Raw genomic sequence first — 24429 nt, 5'->3', positions numbered from 1 at the left:
CTTTCTCTACATCTTGTTTTTATTTTGTAAGTAAGTAGGATTATTTTGGAAAGATACTTCGTCTTGGATTAAAACGTGTGCCCATTCTACACAGGCTCGAGTAAATCTTTGCGTTTTGTTTGATACATTATCTCTTTAAGAACCGCATGCCTTTGTCTGGTTGTAACTGCTTTTGTTGATAACACCAAAAAAGATTATTTTCAAGATTTTGGAGATATAACTGTCTTGTTATATTCAGGGATTAAGGAGATACTGGTCTTATTAGGCACTACGGGATCTCACTAAAGCCTGAAAAAGCTGAAAGTGCTAAAAAGGCTAAAATGAAGAAAATATTCGGCCAGGTTGGAAAACACTGTTTTCAATTTAAGTTTATCAAGCTATTAGTGTATCCTGTACTACGCCCAGAACAAAACGTGGTGTAATCAGATAAAGTTAAGAGTTGCGCTTTCCTGGTAATCAAAGATTTCATCAGGATGTTCTAAACAAATGCTTTACTTAAAAAGCATGTCATTGCATTAATCTAAGTCATTAGGCAAGGCAAGAATTCCTATCTGCTCAAATAAAAACAAGCAGATGGGAAAACAAAACAACAATATTAGTTGTTTCCTCGAATTGAATCAGTAACCATATTAGTTGTTTCCTCGAATTGAATAAGTAACAATATTAGTTGTTTCCTTGAATTGAATCAGTAACTACAGTAAATAAATAAAATTTATAAAATCATGTACCCAGCGAAAACCACTTCACCCAATTCATTCAACCTTAACTTTAATTAAAGTTAAATAAAACCAGTATAACGAGTAAAGCAATATTTCATAAGGGTAAAAAGACTAAACAAAAAAGCCATTTTTAATCATAAATTATAAATTAACATGAGCACATTAGAGTATCTGCCCGGTTGCCTCCGTAGTTCAACCTAACGACTGGGGAAGAAGTTTCTTCCGTGTTCCTGGCGTAACTGGCCGTTGTAAAAGAGGTGTAGGCCTATAACCTTTTTGTTACAAATTCTATTCTTTTTGCAAGAGATGTTTATTGTGCATAAAAATCGCTAAGTAAGAAAACATTTTATTTTGATGATTAACATTTGTTAAAATGTTCTATTTGACCCTGTTTAAATGAATATTAGCATGTAATGAAGCCTCAATAAAACGATGCAACTATAGAATAGAACGCAAGAGTTTTATGCAAATAACTTATATCGCATAAAAAGTTATGAGAATTAAAGAAAGAGCAGATTTAAAATTTTCACAGAAAAGGTTTATTAAACAAGGTCATGCTTAGTATACATAAACATGTATCGCATATAAGTAAACCAATCATTTCAGTCAAAAGACAATCCATTGGTTTTATAATACAAAGTAAATAGCAAAAGTCAAACAAACGGTTCTAAGCGGCCTTAAATTCAGGAACGAAAGCTATATTACTATTTATGTTACGATAACGCGCACATAAAATAGTACAGTGCGCCATATTTAACCAATAGCGTCGTTACACAAGGAGCTACGGGTTGAATTTGTCGTCATCAGATGGCGCCCCACGGTTTTAAGTGCAGCAAAATATTCCTCCGCTGTTGGAATTAAATCTTCTTTTGGAAGTAAGAAGCCATACTCACCGCGGTCTCTCAGTTCAACTGCAAATGCGTATTTGACGCATAATTTCTCATGTGCCCAATCCACACTGCCACCAGATACCTTGTCTGAAGTATATATTAATTTCATTAAAATGTGAAATAGTTTATAATGGGAAACCAGTACAAATATATTTTTCGCATATCTCACACAGCAGGGCAAAAAATAAGATTAGTGAACAATTCCGAAATTCTATAGAAAATGTTAAAGTTTGGTGTTGGTTTTGACATCAGTATTCAATAAAACTGAAATGATTGCCAACATTGTTTCAATAAGGATTGTTTTAAAGAGTTTAAATTATTTTGGATTCAGGCCAGGATTCAGGATTCAGGCCAAAACAACCATTTAGTGTCTTGGAAGAAAATACTAGCGGTGTATTCCTGTATACCGCCAACGTGAGTTTCTATAAACAGTCCATTAAAGTATATGGTCTAAACAATATCTTACAGATCATATCCACAACTGGTCCTTGCTGGTAAGTGACTCCATGAAGATCATAAATTGCCCGGACCGCGTGGTCTGAGAGGAAATCCTACGTAAAAGGTATCTCACTTTTTATACAGCAATAGTTGTATTAAGTATATCTACAAATATAAGCAAAAAATTTCATAGCAATCTGGGGTTAATTTGATTTTTATTTTTGCGGCACAATCTTTCGCAAGCATCAGCTTGTCTCATCAGGTGTATTAAGGGTGAGTTGATTGTATATATATATTCATATATACTGCATACGCCAATGGATATAGACTGAGTATATTTATTTTTAAATACAGTATATATAAGTTATACTTTATATATATTTAGGAATGTAAGCATACTGTACAGAATATGTATATAATATGATATAAAAAAATAACATATAAAAAATATGAATATTCAGTTATTCCTCAAGTAATCTATATTCTGTTCCGAAGCAAAACAGGTACAAAAATTGTCGACTTTGCTTTAGCTTACCAAGTCCGAGTAGTCTGGGCTGTGTGTTTTAGTGTAGCCGAACGGAAACATCCATAACTGAGAGAAAGAATGAACCGAGATAAAGGCAGCCAGGTTGAGTGTCTTTAAATATTGAGAAACGGTTTCTGTTTCTGGTTCGGAAAAGGCAGTCGTGCCTTGGTAAACTCCAGAGCAGATGTAATTACTGGACGTTCCTCCTATTGGTAAATTTTAAAAACATTAATTTGAAAGAATAACTTTATTATTTGATGGTTTTTTCATTCACTAAGCGTTTGCCTTAACGAATATTTTGCAGATTTTATGCAACAAGACGATTACCTCCACGGTTTGGAGTTAGGAAGTTTCTGTTCAAATCAACTCCTCTGCAGCCCATCGAACCCGACTCGCTTCTTGATTTTCTCCACAAACGATCCTGTCAAATAATTTATATGTACGTAACACCGACGGAATCACTTAGCCTTAGATTTTCTTTAATTAAAATCTCAATTCTACTAATAAACGTTTTCTTGTCAAGATCAGTTACAAGTTATTTATTCCATTATGATTTCAACAGACATTTTGTTTTAAAACAGAAATTATTTAACCAAGTTCATTACTTCTTTCCATGTGTATAAGTATCCATCCACATTCCAAACTGGCACCAGCAGCCAATCGAAATTTCTTATCAATTGCACACTGTCAGTTTCACCCTTTCTGTAGCCTTGGACCATTCGATTGGCAACCCAAAGCATGGTTGAACCAGTCACCCATTCCCTCGCGTGGATAAGTGCATCTTGCCAGATGACAGGCTTCACTCTGTCACTCTTTTCGCTAATCTTTATATGTTTAGTTCAAATAATAAGGGGTTGACTGCTTTCCCTATAATTCACCGTGATTTAGATTAAAAAAAGAAAATAAACTTTGAAAAGTTAACCTATAATAACTGCACTAACTAAAACTTCGGTATAAAACATTGAAAACCATTTGTTCCTAAAAGCAATTATTTCACCTTCAGTGCAAATATTTTTCTTCCCTCGTATGTAATGCCGACTTGTACAACCGAAACAATATCAGAATTTGCCCTCCTAAAGTACTTCATAAAACGAATTATCTACAAACGAAGCAAAAAGGTATAAAAATATATTGAAAAACGTTATTAAGCTAACCATAGTTTTGGAAAAAATGCAAATGGGCCAACTACCACAAAAAGCAAATATAGTATTGAATATTAAAAAAGTAATATATCTTGTATTAATATATGTATCCTATTGATGCATAGTAACTATAAGAATTATAATACAGTAAAATAGACTAGCAACCCAATATTCCCAAACAAATAAGATGTCTATTCATTATTAACAATTGCCCTCATCATAAAAGGTTAAGCATTTGGTCTAAAAAAGCCTACCGTGGAATAATCGTTGTACTGATTGAACCGAAACCGTCTGGTGCGGCGTGGATGACGTTTCCCATGGGTGATGTGTTCGTCATCAATTAAAACTTGTACGTCACGAATTCGTAGCGAATAAGACAAGTTTAAATCACGCAGTGCGTCTTTGAACATGGTGAGGCTCTTCCCAGGTATCATGACATCAAAATGAGATAAAAATTGTGTCGGTTCCTTCCACACATCCGCCTTAAGCAAGCAGTGTAAATTAAAAACCAAAAAACAGCGTAAGAAAGCAGTTTCAAACATCAACCAAAGCCAAAGTTTTGTGCTTGGCCACGGGGTGAAAAAAATAATGAAATGCATAACAAAATCTACCTCCAAGAGCTGGAATAACGTTTGCAGTAATGTCTGGTGGTCCGATGAATTCACGTTCACTCGATGAACTTGGTAACTGCAAGTATGCATTGTAAGTCTATTTTAAATAGGTAGGCTTACGTATTGCTCAATTCCGCTAAAAAGTTTATAATAGCAAAGGGCAACGTTCTTCAAACAAGGTCCTACCCAGAATAGTCTTTCCTTCTGATCTTCTTTTGAGACATAGATGTGGGCAAAAAGAAATTAGTCAGGACCAAAATTATCACAATATCGAGATGGGTAGTTCTAGTTTTCATCTTCTAAAGTTTTTGCCTATACAAACAGCCTTAACTGTAGTGAAAAGAAGTTTCCTATTAATCGAAATAAAAATTTTGTGCAGTATGCAAACTCATTTTTTATAAGAATCTACAGAGTTCTCTTTTCGATATAGAAAAATAAACCTATTAATTAATAATTATCGGACCAACTCAATGTAAGAATAATGAAAGCTATTTTAATAAAACAATCTAACCCATCCCTTAATGAACAAAATTTAAAAAACGGTGCGTCTTTTTTAAAATTTATAATTCAGTTATGCAGACATAATGTTTTAACTGTTACCCTGCTGATTACGTTTTATCGTCACCAAATGTGTTATCGCCAATCGCACGGTATCATTTTAACAATCTCGCACGTGCTATGTTGATCACCGCCTAAACTTTTAATTGTTTTCCTTTTTTCGTAGTATTTATAATCGTTTTGCGTTCTACGATATCGTTATTGTGAGGAGAGACCATGTCAGTCCGAAACTAGTCGATGCTGTTTTTCCTTGCGAATAAATGAATTAGAGTATAAGCTTTTCTGCTTCATTTTGCTTCGCTTTGTGCCTTTTTGCTTCTTTTTCTTGTTTGTTGATGCCGAATCGGTTCTTTGTTGTGCTAGTTTTAAATTCGACATAAAAAATTGCATTACTATATTCAAAACTTTGCAGTAAGCTCCGATTGTGTTGCTTCTTCTTACTTTTTTAACTAAAAAAAGTTAGTTTAGCTTTTGCTTCGCGTTGTCTGTAGTGCATCTTTTGAACATCTCCCATAATAAAGCTTACATACAAACGGTTACCAAAAGCATATAATGCTTTTTTTGAAGAATCGGGCGACATGTCTGTTGTCTACCCAGTACAATAAGTACATATATGTTAAAACACTAAAGGGGCCTGCCTCATGCAAATTTTAACTATTTAAAAAACATTGGGCTGTTGTCTTACACACACAGCTCTGCAACGAGTGCTAAAACGCAAGTTTGTCTGCCTATTTATTTGATACTATATCTTCAGAGTGACGATTTAGTGAGCGATGAGGAGTGTCCGCTTGATGTGAAACACATACCAAAGCTTAACATTTCAAAACGTTACTGGAAACCCACGAACGCAGGTGGTCTTCGCAGCTGCAAAAATAATACTTACATATAAACAGTAGAATTGAATACTCGAGTTTTTCTCGTATCGCATGTCAAATATATCCACCACAAGCATGACTAAGACGAACGAATGACACGCCAACCTCACACCGCCAGTTGAAAACTATCGTACCGCCTACTATTTACACTGACTTAATTGCATGTAGCACGTTATGCGCGGACGTCAGTAACTCTACGTGTAGAAATTGTTCAATTTGTGATCGACAGATACCCCGAACCTCAGAGTTGGAATTTTTGCCATACGTAGACGTGATAAATAAAATGCTTGTGACCTATAGTCAGACATGTGGTTTCCGCTGGCCGTGGTCAACAAAACGTTAATGTCCATTGCCAGGCACAAATTTAGAATGTTGGTCCTTGGCTAATTTTCGTTAATCTTTTCTTAACAGTTTTTGACTATTTGTTAATTTGATTTGTTCAACAGTTGGATAGCGTGTCCTAACCTGTGAAACACTGGATTTATTGAACTACTTCGTAACACTGTACTTGTACTCACCTGTGAGTGAGTGGTGTGGTAATCTTTTGTTGATGTTATTCTGCATTGGCATTTCCGCGTACTCACGCCTCGGGATTATGCCACACGCGAAGTACTTTGAGTTCGTTTGACCTTTGTTTTATCTACGTACGATGACGTTGGATGTTGAACGGATGACTTGTCAAGCCCTTCACATCCGTCACGTTAACTTTGAAAATCACAGACTGTGGTCATTTTGGGTTTCTATTGACAACTACAATAGGTACATTTCTTTTAGTTTTACGAGTTTAATTACAGGGAAAATAGCCAACTTCGAGGAATGGCTGCCATGACACCGCATAAAACCAAAAAACGTTGCGTAACTGTGGTCTAGTTCGAAGGATTAGCGATAGAAAGGTGTTTTTTTGCAGTGGAGGTATAGTAAAAATTGATATTTACACTAGGTTTCCATGTTAATTGACAGGATCAATTCACGTTAGTGACAGCACATGGAGATATACAACTTTTCACATGAGTCTTAATTCAACCTTTGTGAAAGGTGAAATGCGACCTGGAATTATCATAGATGGGAACTGATGTAATCTAGGTAAAAGAGCGGCACCACAGCGTTGTCACAAATCAACCACGGGAAGTTTGCTGCTAGCGGTACCTAAATGGGAAAAAATATCCCTAAGGACAGAATGGTATAAGCAGGGGATGCCAAATACGATCAACCGCATAGCTAGTACATTGCACGCAATTCACAATGTGCATATTCACTTACTATCAGGTTTTTCTCCATCGAAATACACTGAACCGCTTTTTAATTTTTTTTTGTAGTGTATGAGGATTTAACCTCGCCGTTTTAAAATTAGCTTAAATACGAAAAACGTTTGAGCACGCCTGGTTGAAAGTTCCCAAAATTGCATACACTTATGTTCTATTTGGTACTTTATTTGATGAATAGATAAAAAATCGAAATAAATATTTGGTGTTCTTTGTCAGTGGTGTTGTTTTTGAACATATCTTAGTCCGCAATACATACAGCTTTCGGGTTCACCTTTGTCCTGCAATCAAACAACAGAAATGATTAATGGTAAGTAAGTTAATTTACCCTGCAAACTAAATAGTTCCCTATGTAGCAGAAGCCACTTAATAGATCTACGGTTGACAAATCCACCCGTCCATTAAATCTAATTTGCCTGAGAAGGAATTTGTCCATTTAAAATTTATCATAGAATCCCCAGTAAATAATCCAGACTTCACTTAAAAAGCCCTTTTTCAATTTTATGTACATTGTATTTCTAAACAAAAAAGTTTATTCAGTGTATCTGACAAATATTGCGAAAGCCAAAATATTTTTTTATGTTAGAAAAACATTAGTGTAAACAAACCTCTTGGTACATTTCTGTGTTGAATAAATGATTGATGGCACTTTTACCATCCAGGATTTATTAATTGACATCTACTGCACTTAATACAACACTCCATACAACATATGAGCATTTTAACCACTGACACTGTGATTTTCAACTTTTTTTCATACATATCCCACTCTTCTACCCCACAAAAACTCTATTCCATTATGGTATGCTTGTTGCACAAATGCACACAAATTTTTACAGAAATGATATAAAACTAAACCAATGAAGTGGTTTTTATAATATGAATTTCAATTTACTGGTGCATGTGAATTGATATTATCATTTGCATTTGTTGTGCATGAAAAAAACCATTCTGAGAATATTCAGAAAATATACAACTGCATCATATGATCACGATTAACAGAGAGCATACAAAATTATCAGCTTATAATGATCAATCATTTCATAAAACAATTGCAATAATTTATACAAAACTTTGAAAAGTTTTGAAGAAAATGGTACAGTAACTTCAGAACTCTAAAATCTTACAAATTCTCCCATTGTTCATGGTTAAAATAGGATATCATTGTTAAATTGGACAAGCTGCATACCGGTTACAACCCTGTAGTTAACAGAATATCATTCTAAAACCTTTGCTTTACCAGGTTGATGTAGACGCGGGGATGCCCCAATGCAGGTGATCCATCTGGGCCATCTCTTCCATCACAGACTGCTTTTCTCCCTTCCACTTCAATAGGAGGAATTTCATTGATCATTTTAACGGCCCAATTGCGATTAACCTGCATTAAACAAGATATGCAAAGTACCAAACACCATTATCATTATTGTATAAGTATCACTGTATTGTCGTAACAGCCAAAATAAACGTACAACGTCATTGTAATTATTATTTACATAATAATGCTTTAGTCACAAGAGTAACAAGGATCTATAGCAAAATAAAATTCTAACAATGAATCTTAAAATTTGTACTAAAGCAAACATAACACACATACCAATTTTGTACGTTGATAAAATCTGGCTTTTCTCCAATCATTATCTTCATAAAACTACAAATAAACATTTACTTTCAAAAGAAATAGTAATTGTAATACTTAATGACTCAAAACATCTTGATCAGAATGCCCTACTAATCAACATTATTTAATATCTATTGAGTAGTACTCCCAAGTACGGATGTGTCAGCCAAATACAAATCAGAATATTGCCAATTTTTGTTATTCTCACTAATCGGAAGACAGTTAAATGATTGCAATAAATTTGAGTGAAATTGTGTGAACAAAATTTTTATAATAGACTTGTTTTTTTTAAACAACAAACTGACAAGTTTAACACGATTATATTATTGCTCGACAGGCAGTTTGATAAAAGGATATGAGTGAAGTTAGCAGATTCGGATTTGAATAAATATCAAAATCTATTGTGTGTATCCCACAAATGCGAATCTTTTTGGTCCATGTTCACTTTCGAAACTAATAACCAATATTACGATTACTGAAGTTAGGGTCCAATTGAATATTTAAATGGAAATCAGAATAAAATTATAACAATGCAAATTAAACATCAAAAATTTTATAATTGTTAGTATGTATACACAGTATCATATATAAAAATTGACAAACTCATGTGATTTGCACAACTAACAAGATGAACTGACTTTGGTATAATAAAGCATTTGCTTGCAACTGCCAATTTTAAATGCAAACTGGGAGAAATGCCACAACAATTATTGTTGAACTTCAACCATTGTTCTGGTTAAAGAAATTATGAGAAGTAAACATAACTACACTGAAAAATGCCATAACATAACAAACAGCAATGTTAAACAAATTGCTGAAAATGCAGAGTTGGGGTATTTGTTTTAAATTAATCCATGGGTTCCCATCCTATGGGCCAAGACCAAAGTTGGGTTACCGTGAATTATCCATTGGATTACGGATCTTATCGCTGCGATCCATATTTGGGCATTGCTTACATGACCACTTGGTTTTGTTTATGATGTAGCGTGTTTGAAACTGCACATAAACATTTCAATTAATCATAAAATTTTCAACCAGCCAAGCTATAACCATTGTTAAACAATCCATAAAATTTTTTAGTAAAACTGTGTTATGTCATATTACGTTTTATTGTGAAACAACAAAGAAAAAAGTGCGCCCTTCCTTGAAGAATGATGCATTCAAATAAAGTTCTGCTTTAGCAAGCTGGTAAGACATATATGTCGCTATGACATATTAGCGTTTGATGCTTTAACTGCAACATCTTATAGTGTTTATGTCGACTGTCGCATATTACGATTTCACTTGATTTGGTGTTAACCTTCGTCCGGCTGCATGGGTACAATTGTACCCATTCCAATTTTAAAATACGACAGTCTTTTTTCTAGAAACCCGACAGACCTGAAACTTCCTGACATCTCTACATTTCTGTGTTAGATTATGCAGACTAAATGTTGGCAAAAAATCTTTGCACGTTACCGAGATTTAGGGTCGAGTTGTTTTTACACCCTTAACAGGCGGTATGGGTACAATTGTACCCTTGCACATTGTGTATCTAAATAATGCCAGTATACATAACACAAAGACAATTTTTTGAATGTTGAATGAAACAGAGTACAGAAATGATTTATTTGACACCGAAATATGAAAGAAAACTTAGTCGAGATGGGTTTAGTCAGTGTCACAAGTAATACACTTTGTTTTTGTTATGGAGTGTTCGTCGCACACAGGCTGAACGCAAGCCACGCAGCCTTTCCTGGTTTTACGTCGTTTTCGTTTCTGATCTCTGCAGACATAGCAACTGCCAACAATCGGTGTAGCTCCTCGATTTCCATGGGGTTCTTTGGGGTTAGCTTTGGATCACCATCACTCATGATTTCTTCACCAACCTTATAAAACTTATAGCCTACAGTACAACCAATTTTCAATCTACAGTTTACACCTAACCAATTCCGGCAGAAAACTAACCAATTCCTACTAGTCCTACTCAAATATAATCAAAAACTCTAATACTGCACGTGCCTTGTCTTATCTAAGGCAAGAGACGAAGGGAGATAACGAAGGAAGGATAACGAAGATAACGAAGGGAGATAACAAATGATAGCTGATGGCAGGGGCAGAAAGGATGATAAAAATAAAAGGGGAATGGAGAGAGAACTGGTGCAGCAACACGTGCTATACTTCCCTAGAGCACAGTATTTAAACGCTCTGACCAATAAATACGGCATACCGTACAAAAAATATAACTAACTTGTAAATTTCAATGGAAAATGTACGTGGGTACAATTGTACCCATGCCGCCTGTTAGCGGTGTAAAAATATGCAGTCTGACGAAGGTTAAGGACATTTTTGTTACATTTTTTTAGTGTATGATGAATTGTGGTTAATAGATACAGATAATACTAAAGTCCATTAATTTGTAATATGGTATAGCAAAGCAAACAAAATTGGGTCACATTAAAAAAGATTGAGAAACCGTGAATTGTTAAAGAAACTGCCAAAATTGTAAATTTAAGATTCTTATTATTTCGCTTGGATGACATTAGCATAAAGATAAAAAATGGAAACTGAAATCAATATTATATATTTACATATCCTATTTTACTAAAAGCATTATTTTAAACAACTTACCTGTCCAGTGTGTGTAACTTCTTCAGTAGCTGTCGGAGTTTCAACTGGTGTGCGAATGAATTTTCCTTTGACAACTGTAAACTTTGTTGGTTGTGATTCACGTACAACAATGTCAGACATTCTTCGAACAACTTGATGATAAGAACATAACCTGCCTAACCCAGCCATTATTGGTAGAGTAAATGAAAGCCAGGTTTATATTTACATGCCTAGCTAGGAGTGTTGAATAAAAATAAAACATGAAATTAGTATATTGGCAAGTAAAATTTATGTTGATCTTTAAAGGATATCCATTGGCGATGTGTCAAATTGAATCTGAGAAATCGAAACTTAACATTGACAACTGTTGTTATTCAACTGAACATGGAACTTGCAGGGAGAGAAAAAAATCTATTATTTTGCATGAAGTAACAAAACGTTCAAGTTTTCAGTTTTATGATTGGCCGTAAAAATGGTGGAATGTTTACAAAAATTTTTTTTGTAATTTTGTAGAAGAGCTGGCTTTTACTATAACGATAACCATTTTGATGTTGGAAGCACCGACAATTGCTTTTTCATCACCCTAAGCATATCAATCAATATCAAGATTTAATTAAATATAAACAAAGCTTTACCAAGCAGAACCGTAAACGTGCTGGAAGAAAAATATGTACTCCAACAATGCAAAGCAATATAAAATTGTGTTGAAACATAAAAATCTGGGCATTAGAGCAGTGCTCTTCAATATTTTTGGTGTCAAGAAACCCCTGATATACTTTTAAAAATGTCAGGGCACCCCTATTGATAAGAGTTTTACAAAAAGGTTTACAACTTTAGTAGTGTTATATTACGAAACTGGTTTGGTTTGGAAACCTATTATTTTGGTTTTTTGATTTTTATATAGTATTGCTCAAATTTGGTATAACCTTATAAGCACATTCAATATTGCTTTTCCTAAACATTAGTATCGCACTTAAGAAACGTTTATTTGCACTTAATGATTTCAATTGAACTTCTTTGCACACAATTTCCAGTTGATTTAAACATTGCATAAGTCGAACTATGTACATCATACTATTAGATGAATAAAACAATTATATACTTCTCATACACTTTCCAGAGCTTGGATGATTACTTCTAAAACATTAATTATATAGTCAGTGTTTACCAAAGTGACTGCTACCGCCCCTCAGTAGGAGATGAAACGTTTTAGGGGGGGGGGGGGGCTCAGGAGAAAAGGGGTGGCGATGCAGAGAAAGAGGCGGTGAGCCTGTACAACAAAAATTTAACATTTTTTCGAAATAAGTTTTAGATTTTCAAAAATTTAATTATATTTTCCAGGTGCTGAATATTTCCACTTTGCTCAACTTCAGTTTGTTATTACATGTGGATTACCTATTGCTTTTGTTCACATTGCAACAGTTTTATTCCAACTATCGTAAGAGTTGTTTCTTTTTTCAAAGAAAGGTCGAGCATAGTGCACAACCACATGATGCTATTGGGGTCTCATGCAGAAGAGCACAAGAATAGGATACATTTTTATACTAGGCCTAGACCCCAAGCTTTTTTATTGTATTGTATATTTTTCAGCAGTAACTTTGCACAGTAAAAGTTAGGATGCTAACCGTTGTACTTATACAATAAAGTAGCAAAGTAAAGTACAATAATGTAGCACAATGGAACACATGCTCACGAACAATTATTCAGCAGAAAAAAGGCTAAGCTCAATGGCTTAAAGCATGCAAGAGAGCAATAATAGAAATGTGCTATAAGTAGGTATGTTAGCATTGCCACCAAACCCAAAAACTAATTACTACACTACTTAAACGGTGACGTCATTTGGTTGTGCACTAGCCCCTTTGTAAACTCGAATTGTGATATTACCGTCAACCGGGGCTACTTTGATTTTGGGGGCTACTATGGTAATACTACTATGGCGGACTGAGACGTGTAGAAAGGAAAATAGCCTCGTCCAAACAGGCTATAAGCGTAATGTTTTGCAGAAATGGTGCAGGGCAGTTTTTACCACCAATGACTGTTTATAAGTCAAAGAATCTTTATGTAGAGTGGACTCGAAATGGACCCCAAAATGCTTTATACGACCATTCCGTGAGTGGTTGGTTTGACGCTTCTTTATTTGAAAAATGTTTTTTTGGTTTGTTTCTGGAAGCTGTCAAGGACACTCCAGGTACCAAGATTATGCTGGGTGACAACTTGGCCTCTCATTTTAGTGAAACAGTCTTGATGGCTTGTGAGGAAAATGACATTAAGTTTGTTAGCCTGCTTCCGAATGCGACGCATCTCCTTCAACCATTGGACGTCAGTGTCTTTGGGCCAGGTAAATGAATGTGGCGTCGAATTTTAGCAGAATGGAGGAAAGGGAGTCGTTCCCAAAACTCCATTCCGAAGAATATTTTTCCTATGTTGCTCAAAAGACTCTGTGATGGGTTGAACGAAAAGCAGCAAAATTTGGTCGCAGGGTTTAAAGCCTGTGGAATTTTCCCAAAAGACCGAGAGCAAGTGCTGAAGCGACTGCCAGCACCTGCCAATTCTCAGCCAGTTCAAGAAGTGCTTGGTAATGCAGTCGCCACAATGCTTGAGGAATATATTTCACCAAGACAAACATCATCAAGAAAACGTGGTCCCAAGATAACTCCAGGAGCAGCAGTTTCATCATGTGATATTGCTGATTTAAATTCATCTCGATCTGATGCAAGAAAACGCAAACGTGCTGCTGCAGAACCCAATGATTCCAGTGAAGATGAAGTTTGCGTCATCTGCAACCTCTTGGACCCTCCATGAGGTAGAAGCAGAGATGTGTATTGGGAGGGATGTGACAAATGTGATTTGTGGTATCACAAAATCTGCCTCAGAGACAATGGTGGATTGAGTGCCCTCCGAGCTGTGCTTAACAATGTTTTTTTGACACTTATGTTTTTTATTGCTGTGATGTTTTGTTCAATGCAAAAAACTATTAGAAAAGCCCCAAGGGAGGGCTACAATGAACATTTTAGGTATTTACAATGTATTATCAGAGTAGCCCCAACCCAGGGGCTACTACGATAATTTTTTAAAGTTGAATAAAAAAAGTGTGAAAACATAAAAATGAATTTTTTCTATTTTTTTGAGAAGCTTAGGACTAAAGTGTTACTCATTCAAGAAACAGACCCTTTTTGAGCAACATGTGAGAGAGGAGGCAAAGAAATTTCCTGAATCCTATCATAGTAACCCCGGTTGACGGGTACCTGGTTGCACACAGTTTGTTAATCGATACATAACTGGGAAGTGGATTACAATTTGAATTCACAGTAAACTCGTTTTAGACCGTTTGGCATGTTGCCTTACAAGATATTTACTAAACTCAAGTAAGGCAAAAACTCGAAGTAAAACAAGCCTTATAGGAAGAAATACACACAAGTTTCATAACTCCACCTTAAACATTTGAAACAAGTGTTCTAACGGGGGGACAAAGCCCCATCGTGTGCAATTCCAGCTTATTTGGAACCCCCGCAAACTAGGGTTAAGTAGTGCAAAGACTTTCCTCAGTACGAGCATAAAGAATATTATATCATCTAATACGAACAACACTAATTTACGGAATGAGGAAACTGAGGAACGTGACAATAATTTACGGAGACTGAGAAATTACGGAATATTTTTTTCAATATTTGTAGAAATTAAAATCAATATACGAGGTATTATTTAGCTTAACCCGTTACGTATAAAAAATAATTTTGTCACAAAGCGTTTGGAACTTTCTATAATCTTTAGAAAAAGTATTTTTGATCCAGTGATTTTTTTTATTTTAGTTTTTATAGAATGAGGCTAAATAATAGAGTAGACTCTTTCCGAGTTCCTGTCTGGCACTCTGGCTGGCAAGATTTTTTCGATCCTCTTTACATCAAAAAGAAAATTGTTCATCCACTTTGATTCTTTTTTAAATTACAAGGGTTCTGGGTATTGGATTGTAAAGATTTAACTCAGATGAGTAGCATACATATTACTTAACGCAATACAGAATTTATTTTGACAATATTTTGCCTATTTCTCATTTTACAGTGGTTTAAATCTCACACACTGGACTTGTGCGATATGACGTCTAAATACGTGGTCAATGAAGCATGGAACGTAAAATGCATAAGATTTTGCATGGTATCTATTGTTTGTTAGTTTAAGCTTATTGATAGCTATTTGTTTGACTATTGAATGTAAGCTTACCCGCCTACGCAATAATTATGGAGTTCTTGTCCAAACTTTCAACTTTAATTTTCACTTTGACTCAGTATTCCATATGCCAGCATTTAATATTCCATATTCTAACTGCGCTAGCACTCGTTTTTTGCTGAATCAGTCTCATAAACAGAATGAAATTTATAACGTCACAATAAAAGGACAGTTTTTGGATGGGGATGTGGTTTTGGCACTACACCGGTACAAGGTCTCAGATAGACCCTTGTGGAACCCGTAAAAATGCACTCTAAATTTCCCACGGTACCGCAAGGATCTTTAACGGCCAGACGGAGGCGGGGAAGTTTCTAATTTACTGTAGGTAGCCTTATAGGCTATACTATAGCCTACTTATCCCTAATGTAATTACAAAGTGTAGGCTTACAATACACACTACTAACTAAACTAATGCGTGTAATTCAATGAGTGTTTTCGATTTCAAGTTAACAAGCTTTTATTATTTTTATCCATCCTATTCATATCAGACTATCCAACTTATCAGTGATATAGGATTATTGTAATATTGTCAGTCATGTAAGATTATCGTTATAGGATTATTATGTATATACATGATTATTGACTCTTTAGAATTTAGAAACAATGAACGGTTTTATCTTATTTAATAGGTTAACCAATTAAGTACAGCAACTTGTTGATCACTAAAATGCCTCGTGAAATTGTAACCTTACAAATAGGTCAGTGCGGCAATCAAATTGGGTTTGAATACTGGAAACAATTATGCCTTGAACATGGAATTCGCAGTGATGGGATTTTGCAAGAATTTGCTACAGATGGAACTGATCGAAAGGATGTTTTCTTTTATCAAGCTGATGATGATCATTACATTCCTCGTGCAGTTCTGATTGATTTGGAACCAAGAGTTGTAAATTCGATTAAGAATTCGGAGTACGCCAACTTGTACAATCCGGAAAATATTTATCTTTCAGAACATGGTGGGGGAGCTGGCAACAATTGGGCTGCTGGTTTTCATGCTGGTGAAAAAATCCATGAAGAATTGTTTGATATAATTGATCGAGAAGCGGATGGGTCAGACAACTTAGAAGGCTTTATGCTGTGCCATTCCACTGCTGGTGGCACTGGCTCTGGATTAGGGTCTTATATGCTGGAACGCTTAAATGACCGTTATCCAAAGAAGTTAATCCAGACATATAGCGTATTTCCAAATCAAGATGAAGTTTCAGATGTTGTGGTGCAGCCTTACAACACCATGCTCACCTTAAAAAGACTTACATTACATGCTGATGCCACCGTTGTTCTTGATAACACAGCTCTAAATAATATTGCTACAGAGAGACTTCACATACAGAATCCTTCTTTCTCACAAATCAACAAAATGGTGTCGACAATAATGTCAGCCAGCACTGCAACCCTTCGTTATCCAGGTTACATGAACAATGACTTAATTGGTTTAGTTGCTTCCTTGATTCCAACACCAAGGTATTTATTGCTTTTTCTTGCAAGGAAAGTCATTATATTATCAGTACAAGTTTTTTATCTCCTCCTGAAAAAGTATCAAACATGGCATTGTTTATAGTAATTATGTAAATTTTGGAAAATAATTTTGTATATTAGAGCAAAATGCCTTAGTAACATTAACATACTTTATTGAAAAGACTTCTTCCTTTTTTATCAATTCAATTTCAACAACAAGCATTTATATATGCTTTTAAAGTTTTGTCTGTTACGTATATTAATACACTCTTTCATCTTAAATTAATTTTAAAGCAACAAAATGTACAAGTGCTTCTCACCCCTTGAAACAATGACTTTTAAAAAACAGTATGATTGCCGCCAGGCATATTAACAAGAATACAAAAATGTCTGTCTAGTGTAAAACATAATTATTTATTTCTGGCTATACCAATGTTGATAGAAATAAATAATTCTGTAAATTGGACACAGCAGAAGAAGGTTTGTGCCATCACTTAATTTTTTAACATCATCCAATATACCATTGAATCAAACAGGCACTACTTGCATATTTGATTTGTAGCAATTTAATCCTTACCTTGGCTTTATGTCATCATCAGAAGGAAGCCTGCAGTAAAACAGATGAACAGATAACTTAAAAAAGAATTTGCTGCTTGTTTCAAACAAAAGCTCTGGTAAAAAATTGTAATTAAGAATAGTTACGAATACAAATGACATGTGTTTAGCTAAGCTACAAAAGGTTACACAGGCTTGTCTCATTTAGCATGGGTATATACATGTTAGTTCATACATCATTGCCATTGGCTTATATTAGTCATAAGCCATCAACAAATTTTAGTCGATTGTAATCAAAGGCAAAATCCAATTATTCCCTTGTATTTTGATCAATTTTTGGCGATGCTACTTCAAACAATCCTAGCCTTGTCTCAGATCTGAAGTAAAAGTATTTTCAGGATAGCCTGTGTGCTCATAGGGTCATACTTGGCTGGGCGGGGGATACACTGTTCATACACCTTAATGTTCGATTACAATTTATTTTACTGAAAAATGAAGTTAAGTTAGATTAGCCTCAATTAGCCGAAAGTGGATATTTTTGCAAGTGCATGAATCGCATATATGAAGTTTATATTGTACGTGTAAAACTGCAATTTTTGAAAATTTATTGAACAATATTCTGGTAGCGACATGTGTTATAATTTTTTGTGTTGTACATGCATCATTTTTACTTTTGCCTGAAATATTCATTTACAAGACTTGACACATGGATTGAATGCACATTAGGATAGTACATAACTTTATAAAATTGTCGAAAATTACATACCATTTCTTAAGGTTTCGGCCTGGGAACTTACTGTAAAGTCAAGCCAAGGATTTTTTGGTCCGAGCTTATTGAGTTGACGTATTTAATCAATCTTCGTGGATACTCTTAGCTTAATTGTATTCATCATTTAGAACTTTATGGTACACAACCTGCAGAATAATCCTAACCACCAAGCAGCAGCTATACTTGGCTTCTGATTGAAATTACACAAGATTTTTGAACTGTTACATTATAATTCAGCAAAATTTTTGCAACATGTATACAAAGCATCCTTAGCTGATATTCGTATTTTATTTATTAACATAACGATAAATTTTCAAAGTAAATTTGTTTGAAATATTGAGAGCATATTATCTTCACATGTGTCACTTAAATTTGTAGGCTTCACTTTCTGATGACCGGTTACACACCACTTGTCACTGATCAAGCTTTACCTTCAGTAAGGAAAACCACTGTGCTGGACGTGATGAGACGATTGTTACAACCTAAAAATATGATGGTGTACACAGGACGTGAAAGAATAAATGAACACTGTTACATATCTATTCTGAACATAATTCAAGGTGAAATTGATCCCACTCAAGTGCACAAAAGCTTGCAAAGAATCCGTGAACGAAAATTAGCCCAGTTTATTCCATGGGGTCCAGCTAGTATTCAGGTAAAACTTAATTGAGTTCTTAATTCTTTTCTTTTTAACCATGACACAGTTTTGGCAATAGTGTGACGATCTTCCTAATAGAAAACTATTGTGGGCTGAATAGGTTGTAGCCAAAAACGATGTTTTAAAACTGTGGCACCATCTATCTTGGTTTAAATTCTTTTAGGTCGCGCTTTCAAGAAAGTCGCCATACGTTTCGCTGCCTCACCGTGTTAGTGGGTTGATGTTGGCCAACCACACCAGCATAAGTGCATTGTTCGCAAGGGCATCGAGACAGTTCGACAAACTTCGAAAGCGAGAGGCCTTTTTGGAACAATTTCGGAAAGAAGACATGTTCAAAGAAAACTTGGACGAAATGGACGCATCGCGCGAAATAGTCCAGCAGTTGATTGACGAATATCAAGCCGCAACAAAAGTAGATTACTTAACTTGGGGAGAAAAAGTCTCGGGCACATAAGACAATACAAGTGATTGTATATAGATTGTTGTTACATCGTGAACGTTAGGATACGTTCGTTCTGTTTTTTGTAACCTTTGTACTTTTTGCTTGATGTTCCGGTAAACGTATCTTTTGTAAAACATACCAACCATTCTTTTGTTAATATTTTTCATAAATAATGCAGACTCGTACATAAATGATGCTTGCTCTCATTTAACTTTTCGAAAGAGGAATCCCAAATTCGAGCTAGACCATATAAAAAAATTTTTAACGAACTTACCGGAAAATGCGCATAGACAAACTCGCAGGGAGGGATGTTCACTGACTAAAACGCGTAAGCTTATCTTTGTCACAGGTCAATTGTCATACCTATCAAAACATAAAACTTGTGTAAGTTTTGGAATTTTTTTAAATTTCTATCAAGAAGCCGTATATGTTAAAATTTTGCCATTTTCATGATTATGTTTGACCTCTAAATAATGGTTAAAGAAACTGTGTTAGACCAACCGGAAGCCAGCATGCCGGTCTTGTGTATCAGTGCCGGGATCACCCCAAATGGTGCTTTAGAAACTTCCAGAGCGCATATTTAGGTTAGCCTAAATTGGAAGTGAAAAATGATGAAATTGGACTTTTTTGGCCAAAAATTGCAGCCTTCACGCACCGTAGTTACACTGGCAGTGGTGGGATTCGAACCCACGCCATCGAAATGACTGGTGCCTAAAACCATCGCCTTACATCACTCGGCCACACTACCGCGTTTACAAGCGATTTGAAATCTTAATTCCATTTTCAGTACATCTTCAAGCGTACGAAACACTATCAAGCGGCCATCTCATTGATTTATGAAAGTAATGAAGACCACTCCATGATTGCGGAGTGAAGTTAAGCATAAAATTTGTGAATCCAATGGCAGCGGTGGGATTCGAACCCACGTCATCGAAATGACTGGTGCCTTAAACCAGCGCCTTAGACCGCTCGGCCACGCTACCTATGTTGTTAAGTAAGCGATCGGAGTCTCGTTTTCATCTCCCTGCACCAGATCGGTCTTCGAAGGAACGGAACCACAATCTCGTCTCACACCTCAAAAACTTACTCACCTACGAATTTTTGTTCTTATTTTTGAAGGCCAAAATTAGACATCTATCATATTTGTTTCTCAGGAAAATAAAACGTAAACCATCTTGAAGGCAAAAAGGAGGTGGTGGCATCCGCCATCAGTGCGTACTGAGTTGACCACCACCAGTACTTCGTGCAAACGCAATCGCTTGGTTAAAATATACCAACTGCGGCATTCCAGCTCAATGTTTTGGAACAACAATTACACGTAAACTCTGTTTGTATCAAACTTGTTCCCTCGAAGACCGATCTGGTGCAGGGAGGTTAAAACGAGACTCCAATCGCTTACTTAACAACATAGGTAGCGTGGCCGAGTGGTCTAAGGCGCTGGTTTAAGGCACCAGTCATTTCGATGGCGTGGGTTCGAATCCCACCGCTGCCATTGGATGTACAAATTTTATGCTTAACTTCACTCCGCAATCATGGAGTGGTCTTCCTTACTTTAATAAATCAATAAGATGGCCGCTTGTTAGTGTTTCGTACGTTTGAAGATGTACTGAAAATCCAATTAAGATTTCAAATCGCTTGTAAACGCGGTAGTGTGGCCGAGTGGTCTAAGGCGCTGGTTTTAAGCACCAGTCATTTCGATGGCGTGGGTTCGAATCCCACCACTGCCAGTGTAATTACGGTGCGTCTTGTCAATATTTCTTCATCCCATCACGCTGAATAGCGGTTAAGAAATATTCTTTACACACCAAGATGGCTTTCTTTGCCTATCGCTTTCGCATGGTATTGTAGAAGAAAGTTAAAGTTGTAAAAGTGACACATATTTTCAAGCTATCATTTGGAGTAAATCAGCATCAAGTTTTGACTTTCGCTGGCTTGAACGGTTGGATAAAATGTAGACGCCTCTCATCAAACAATACATGAAACTAACCAACACTATGTAACACAATATCAACCTCTTCACACTTGAAATTGTTTCCTAATTCAGCCTTATCACAAATGTGCCTGTTAAAATTGAATTTTGTTGCATCAGCCACCAAGCTTAATATTTAAATTCAAATTTGATAGCACGGATTTCCGATGTAATCTAACAAAAGAGGAGCCCGGTTAGCTCAGTCGGTAGAGCGTTGGACGTTTAATCCAACGGTCAAGGGTTCAAATCCCTTATCGGGCGCGACTTTTACAGTATTCTGACAAAAAAACGTAAGCCAGATCTTTCGCAAAAGTTATTTATTATTTCATCTCCAGAGCGGAAATCAATCTCGATTCGTCTTGCTGAGAGTCAGTCTAAACACTAAATTGGAACATTTAGGAGACACCCCAAATCGTGCAAGTTAAACATGACGCGAGACAGTAGAAACGCAAACTTGTGAAACTTTTATAAATGTTGTATTACAACCATTATGGTGTAAGATATTTAAAAGTGGTTTGGAACAACAATTACACGTAAACTCTGTTTGTATCAAACTTGTTCCCTCGAAGACCGATCTGGTGCAGGGAGGTTAAAACGAGACTCCGATCGCTAACTTAACAACATAGGTAGCGTGGCCGAGCGGTCTAAGGCGCTGGTTTAAGGCACCAGTCATTTCGATGGCATGGGTTCGAATCCCACCGCTGCCATTCGATTTATAAATTTTATGCTTAACTACACTCCGCAATCATGGAGTGGTCTTCCTTACTTTAATAAATCAATGAGACGGCCGCTTGTTAGTGTTTCGTACGTTTGAAGATGTACTGAAAATGCAATTAAGATTTCAAATCGCTTGTAATCGCGGTAGTGTGGCCGAGTGGTAAAAGGCGCTGGTTTTAGGCACCAGTCATTTCGATGGCGTGGGTTCGAATCCCACCACTGCCAGTGTAATTACGGTGCGTCTTGTCAATATTTCTTCATCCCATCACGCTGAATAGCGGCTAAGAAATATTCTTTACACACCAAGATGGCTTTCTTTACCTATCGCTTTCGCATGGTATTGTAGAAGAAAGTTAAAGTTGTAAAAGTGACACATATTTTCAAGCTATCATTTGGAGTAAATCAACATCAAGTTTTGACTTTCGCTGGCTTGAACGGTTGGATAAAATGTAGACGCCTCTCATCAAACAATACATGAAACTAACCAACACTATGTAACACAATATCAACCTCTTCACACTTGAAATTGTTTCCTAATTCAGCCTTATCACAAATGTGCCTGTTAAAATTGAATTTTGTTGCATCAGCCACCAAGCTTAATATTTAAATTCAAATTTGATAGCACGGATTTCCGATGTAATCTAACAAAAAGGAGCCCGGTTAGCTCAGTCGGTAGAGCGTTGGACGTTTAATCCAACGGTCAAGGGTTCAAATCCCTTATCGGGCGCGACTTTTACAGTATTCTGACAAAAAACCGTAAGCCAGATCTTTCGCAAAAGTTATTATTTCATCTCCAGAGCAGAAATCAATCTCGATTCGTCTTGCTGAGAGTCAGTCTAAACACTAAATTGGAACATTTAGGAGACACCCCAAATCGTGCAAGTTAAACATGACGCGAGACAGTAGAAACGCAAACTTGTGAAACTTTTATAAATGTTGTATTACAACCATTATGGTGTAAGATATTTAAAAGTGGTTTGGAACAACAATTACACGTAAACTCTGTTTGTATCAAACTTGTTCCTTCGAAGACCGATCTGGTGCAGGGAGGTAAAAACGAGACTCCGATCGCTTACTTAACAACATAGGTAGCGTGGCCGAGCGGTCTAAGGCGCTGGTTTAAGGCACCAGTCATTTCGATGGCGTGGGTTCGAATCCCACCGCTGCCATTCGATTTATAAATTTTATGCTTAACTACACTCCGCAATCATGGAGTGGTCTTCCTTACTTTAATAAATCAATGAGACGGCCGCTTGTTAGTGTTTCGTACGTTTGAAGATGTACTGAAAATGCAATTAAGATTTCAAATCGCTTGTAATCGCGGTAGTGTGGCCGAGTGGTAAAAGGCGCTGGTTTTAGGCACCAGTCATTTCGATGGCGTGGGTTCGAATCCCACCACTGCCAGTGTAATTACGGTGCGTCTTGTCAATATTTCTTCATCCCATCACGCTGAATAGCGGCTAAGAAATATTCTTTACACACCAAGATGGCTTTCTTTACCTATCGCTTTCGCATGGTATTGTAGAAGAAAGTTAAAGTTGTAAAAGTGACACATATTTTCAAGCTATCATTTGGAGTAAATCAACATCAAGTTTTGACTTTCGCTGGCTTGAACGGTTGGATAAAATGTAGACGCCTCTCATCAAACAATGCATGAAACTAACCAACACTATGTAACACAATATCAACCTCTTCACACTTGAAATTGTTTCCTAATTCAGCCTTATCACAAATGTGCCTGTTAAAATTGAATTTTGTTGCATCAGCCACCAAGCTTAATATTTAAATTCAAATTTGATAGCACGGATTTCCGATGTAATCTAACAAAAAGGAGCCCGGTTAGCTCAGTCGGTAGAGCGTTGGACGTTTAATCCAACGGTCAAGGGTTCAAATCCCTTATCGGGCGCGACTTTTACAGTATTCTGACAAAAAACCGTAAGCCAGATCTTTCGCAAAAGTTATTATTTCATCTCCAGAGCAGAAATCAATCTCGATTCGTCTTGCTGAGAGTCAGTCTAAACACTAAATTGGAACATTTAGGAGACACCCCAAATCGTGCAAGTTAAACATGACGCGAGACAGTAGAAACGCAAACTTGTGAAACTTTTATAAATGTTGTATTACAACCATTATGGTGTAAGATATTTAAAAGTGGTTTGGAACAACAATTACACGTAAACTCTGTTTGTATCAAACTTGTTCCTTCGAAGACCGATCTGGTGCAGGGAGGTAAAAACGAGACTCCGATCGCTTACTTAACAACATAGGTAGCGTGGCCGAGCGGTCTAAGGCGCTGGTTTAAGGCACCAGTCATTTCGATGGCGTGGGTTCGAATCCCACCGCTGCCATTCGATTTATAAATTTTATGCTTAACTACACTCCGCAATCATGGAGTGGTCTTCCTTACTTTAA

The 24429-nt window shown here is 36.2% G+C and overlaps 4 protein-coding genes, 1 long non-coding RNA gene and 12 other non-coding genes across 17 annotated transcripts; 13 read left to right on the top strand and 4 right to left on the bottom strand.

Moving 5' to 3' along the window:
* Positions 1-37: 37 nt before the first annotated feature.
* LOC143470777 (uncharacterized) lies at positions 38-2217 on the top strand. The gene is made up of 3 exons (XR_013119403.1): positions 38-341; positions 1941-2023; positions 2078-2217. It is a non-coding gene; the product is annotated as an uncharacterized LOC143470777 (long non-coding RNA).
* LOC143470775 (carboxypeptidase B-like) lies at positions 1092-7070 on the bottom strand. The gene is made up of 10 exons (XM_076969043.1): positions 6278-7070; positions 4513-4656; positions 4327-4402; positions 3970-4197; positions 3571-3672; positions 3179-3397; positions 2901-2994; positions 2583-2779; positions 2076-2160; positions 1092-1696 (listed from the first exon to the last, which is right to left on the bottom strand). The coding sequence occupies exons 2-10, from the start codon at positions 4620-4622 to the stop codon at positions 1473-1475; spliced, it is 1335 nt and encodes a 444-aa protein (XP_076825158.1). The 5' UTR covers positions 4623-4656; positions 6278-7070; the 3' UTR covers positions 1092-1472.
* A 93-nt stretch (positions 7071-7163) lies between these two features.
* LOC143470776 (NADH dehydrogenase [ubiquinone] iron-sulfur protein 6, mitochondrial-like) lies at positions 7164-11483 on the bottom strand. Its single transcript, XM_076969044.1, has 4 exons — positions 11250-11483; positions 8616-8669; positions 8262-8399; positions 7164-7302 (listed from the first exon to the last, which is right to left on the bottom strand). Exons 1-4 carry the CDS (start codon positions 11415-11417, stop codon positions 7237-7239), a joined length of 426 nt encoding a protein of 141 aa, XP_076825159.1. The 5' UTR covers positions 11418-11483; the 3' UTR covers positions 7164-7236.
* A 1631-nt stretch (positions 11484-13114) lies between these two features.
* Positions 13115-14447, top strand: LOC143470548 (uncharacterized). The gene is made up of 2 exons (XM_076968762.1): positions 13115-14031; positions 14131-14447. The coding sequence occupies exon 1, from the start codon at positions 13575-13577 to the stop codon at positions 14028-14030; it is 456 nt and encodes a 151-aa protein (XP_076824877.1). The 5' UTR covers positions 13115-13574; the 3' UTR covers position 14031; positions 14131-14447.
* Positions 14448-16055: 1608 nt separating this feature from the next.
* LOC143471026 (tubulin gamma-1 chain) lies at positions 16056-19537 on the top strand. The gene is made up of 3 exons (XM_076969347.1): positions 16056-16913; positions 18610-18886; positions 19053-19537. The coding sequence occupies exons 1-3, from the start codon at positions 16120-16122 to the stop codon at positions 19341-19343; spliced, it is 1362 nt and encodes a 453-aa protein (XP_076825462.1). The 5' UTR covers positions 16056-16119; the 3' UTR covers positions 19344-19537.
* A 460-nt stretch (positions 19538-19997) lies between these two features.
* Positions 19998-20079, bottom strand: Trnal-uag (transfer RNA leucine (anticodon UAG)). Its single transcript has one exon. It is a non-coding gene; the product is annotated as a tRNA-Leu (tRNA).
* Positions 20080-20232: 153 nt separating this feature from the next.
* Positions 20233-20314, bottom strand: Trnal-aag (transfer RNA leucine (anticodon AAG)). Its single transcript has one exon. It is a non-coding gene; the product is annotated as a tRNA-Leu (tRNA).
* Positions 20315-20741: 427 nt separating this feature from the next.
* On the top strand, positions 20742-20823 carry Trnal-aag (transfer RNA leucine (anticodon AAG)). The gene has a single exon. It is a non-coding gene; the product is annotated as a tRNA-Leu (tRNA).
* Positions 20824-20976: 153 nt separating this feature from the next.
* Trnal-uaa (transfer RNA leucine (anticodon UAA)) lies at positions 20977-21058 on the top strand. The gene has a single exon. It is a non-coding gene; the product is annotated as a tRNA-Leu (tRNA).
* Positions 21059-21488: 430 nt separating this feature from the next.
* Positions 21489-21561, top strand: Trnak-uuu (transfer RNA lysine (anticodon UUU)). The gene has a single exon. It is a non-coding gene; the product is annotated as a tRNA-Lys (tRNA).
* Positions 21562-21925: 364 nt separating this feature from the next.
* Trnal-aag (transfer RNA leucine (anticodon AAG)) lies at positions 21926-22007 on the top strand. The gene has a single exon. It is a non-coding gene; the product is annotated as a tRNA-Leu (tRNA).
* A 153-nt stretch (positions 22008-22160) lies between these two features.
* Trnal-uag (transfer RNA leucine (anticodon UAG)) lies at positions 22161-22242 on the top strand. The gene has a single exon. It is a non-coding gene; the product is annotated as a tRNA-Leu (tRNA).
* A 429-nt stretch (positions 22243-22671) lies between these two features.
* On the top strand, positions 22672-22744 carry Trnak-uuu (transfer RNA lysine (anticodon UUU)). The gene has a single exon. It is a non-coding gene; the product is annotated as a tRNA-Lys (tRNA).
* A 360-nt stretch (positions 22745-23104) lies between these two features.
* Positions 23105-23186, top strand: Trnal-aag (transfer RNA leucine (anticodon AAG)). Its single transcript has one exon. It is a non-coding gene; the product is annotated as a tRNA-Leu (tRNA).
* Positions 23187-23339: 153 nt separating this feature from the next.
* Positions 23340-23421, top strand: Trnal-uag (transfer RNA leucine (anticodon UAG)). The gene has a single exon. It is a non-coding gene; the product is annotated as a tRNA-Leu (tRNA).
* A 429-nt stretch (positions 23422-23850) lies between these two features.
* Positions 23851-23923, top strand: Trnak-uuu (transfer RNA lysine (anticodon UUU)). Its single transcript has one exon. It is a non-coding gene; the product is annotated as a tRNA-Lys (tRNA).
* Positions 23924-24283: 360 nt separating this feature from the next.
* On the top strand, positions 24284-24365 carry Trnal-aag (transfer RNA leucine (anticodon AAG)). The gene has a single exon. It is a non-coding gene; the product is annotated as a tRNA-Leu (tRNA).
* The last annotated feature ends 64 nt before the right edge of the window (positions 24366-24429 follow it).

This window comes from Clavelina lepadiformis, chromosome 9 (genome assembly GCF_947623445.1).
Source record: "Clavelina lepadiformis chromosome 9, kaClaLepa1.1, whole genome shotgun sequence".
Classification (NCBI taxonomy): domain Eukaryota; kingdom Metazoa; phylum Chordata; class Ascidiacea; order Aplousobranchia; family Clavelinidae; genus Clavelina; species Clavelina lepadiformis.
The sequence above is the reverse complement of the archived record's forward strand: the minus strand, read 5'-3'. Positions and strand labels throughout refer to the sequence as shown.

What these genes read in the sequence shown, in the direction of transcription:
- LOC143470776 (XM_076969044.1), bottom strand. Translation starts at nt 11,417, where the DNA reads ATGGCTGGGTTAGGCAGGTTATGTTCTTATCATCAAGTTGTTCGAAGA. An exon ending in TTTATCAACGTACAAAATTG is followed by an intron (nt 8,400 to 8,615) that starts GTATGTGTGTTA and finishes TGTTTAATGCAG; the next exon opens with GTTAATCGCAATTGGGCCGT. An exon ending in CCCGCGTCTACATCAACCTG is followed by an intron (nt 7,303 to 8,261) that starts GTAAAGCAAAGG and finishes GTTTGATTGCAG; the next exon opens with GACAAAGGTGAACCCGAAAG.
- LOC143470775 (XM_076969043.1), bottom strand. Translation starts at nt 4,622, where the DNA reads ATGAAAACTAGAACTACCCATCTCGATATTGTGATAATTTTGGTCCTG. An exon ending in ACTTATACACATGGAAAGAA is followed by an intron (nt 2,995 to 3,178) that starts GTAATGAACTTG and finishes ATTATTTGACAG; the next exon opens with GATCGTTTGTGGAGAAAATC. An exon ending in ACCAGTTGTGGATATGATCT is followed by an intron (nt 1,697 to 2,075) that starts GTAAGATATTGT and finishes TATATACTTCAG; the next exon opens with ACAAGGTATCTGGTGGCAGT.
- LOC143470548 (XM_076968762.1), top strand. Translation starts at nt 13,575, where the DNA reads ATGTGGCGTCGAATTTTAGCAGAATGGAGGAAAGGGAGTCGTTCCCAA.
- LOC143471026 (XM_076969347.1), top strand. Translation starts at nt 16,120, where the DNA reads ATGCCTCGTGAAATTGTAACCTTACAAATAGGTCAGTGCGGCAATCAA. An exon ending in TCCTTGATTCCAACACCAAG is followed by an intron (nt 16,914 to 18,609) that starts GTATTTATTGCT and finishes TTAAATTTGTAG; the next exon opens with GCTTCACTTTCTGATGACCG. An exon ending in GGGGTCCAGCTAGTATTCAG is followed by an intron (nt 18,887 to 19,052) that starts GTAAAACTTAAT and finishes AAATTCTTTTAG; the next exon opens with GTCGCGCTTTCAAGAAAGTC.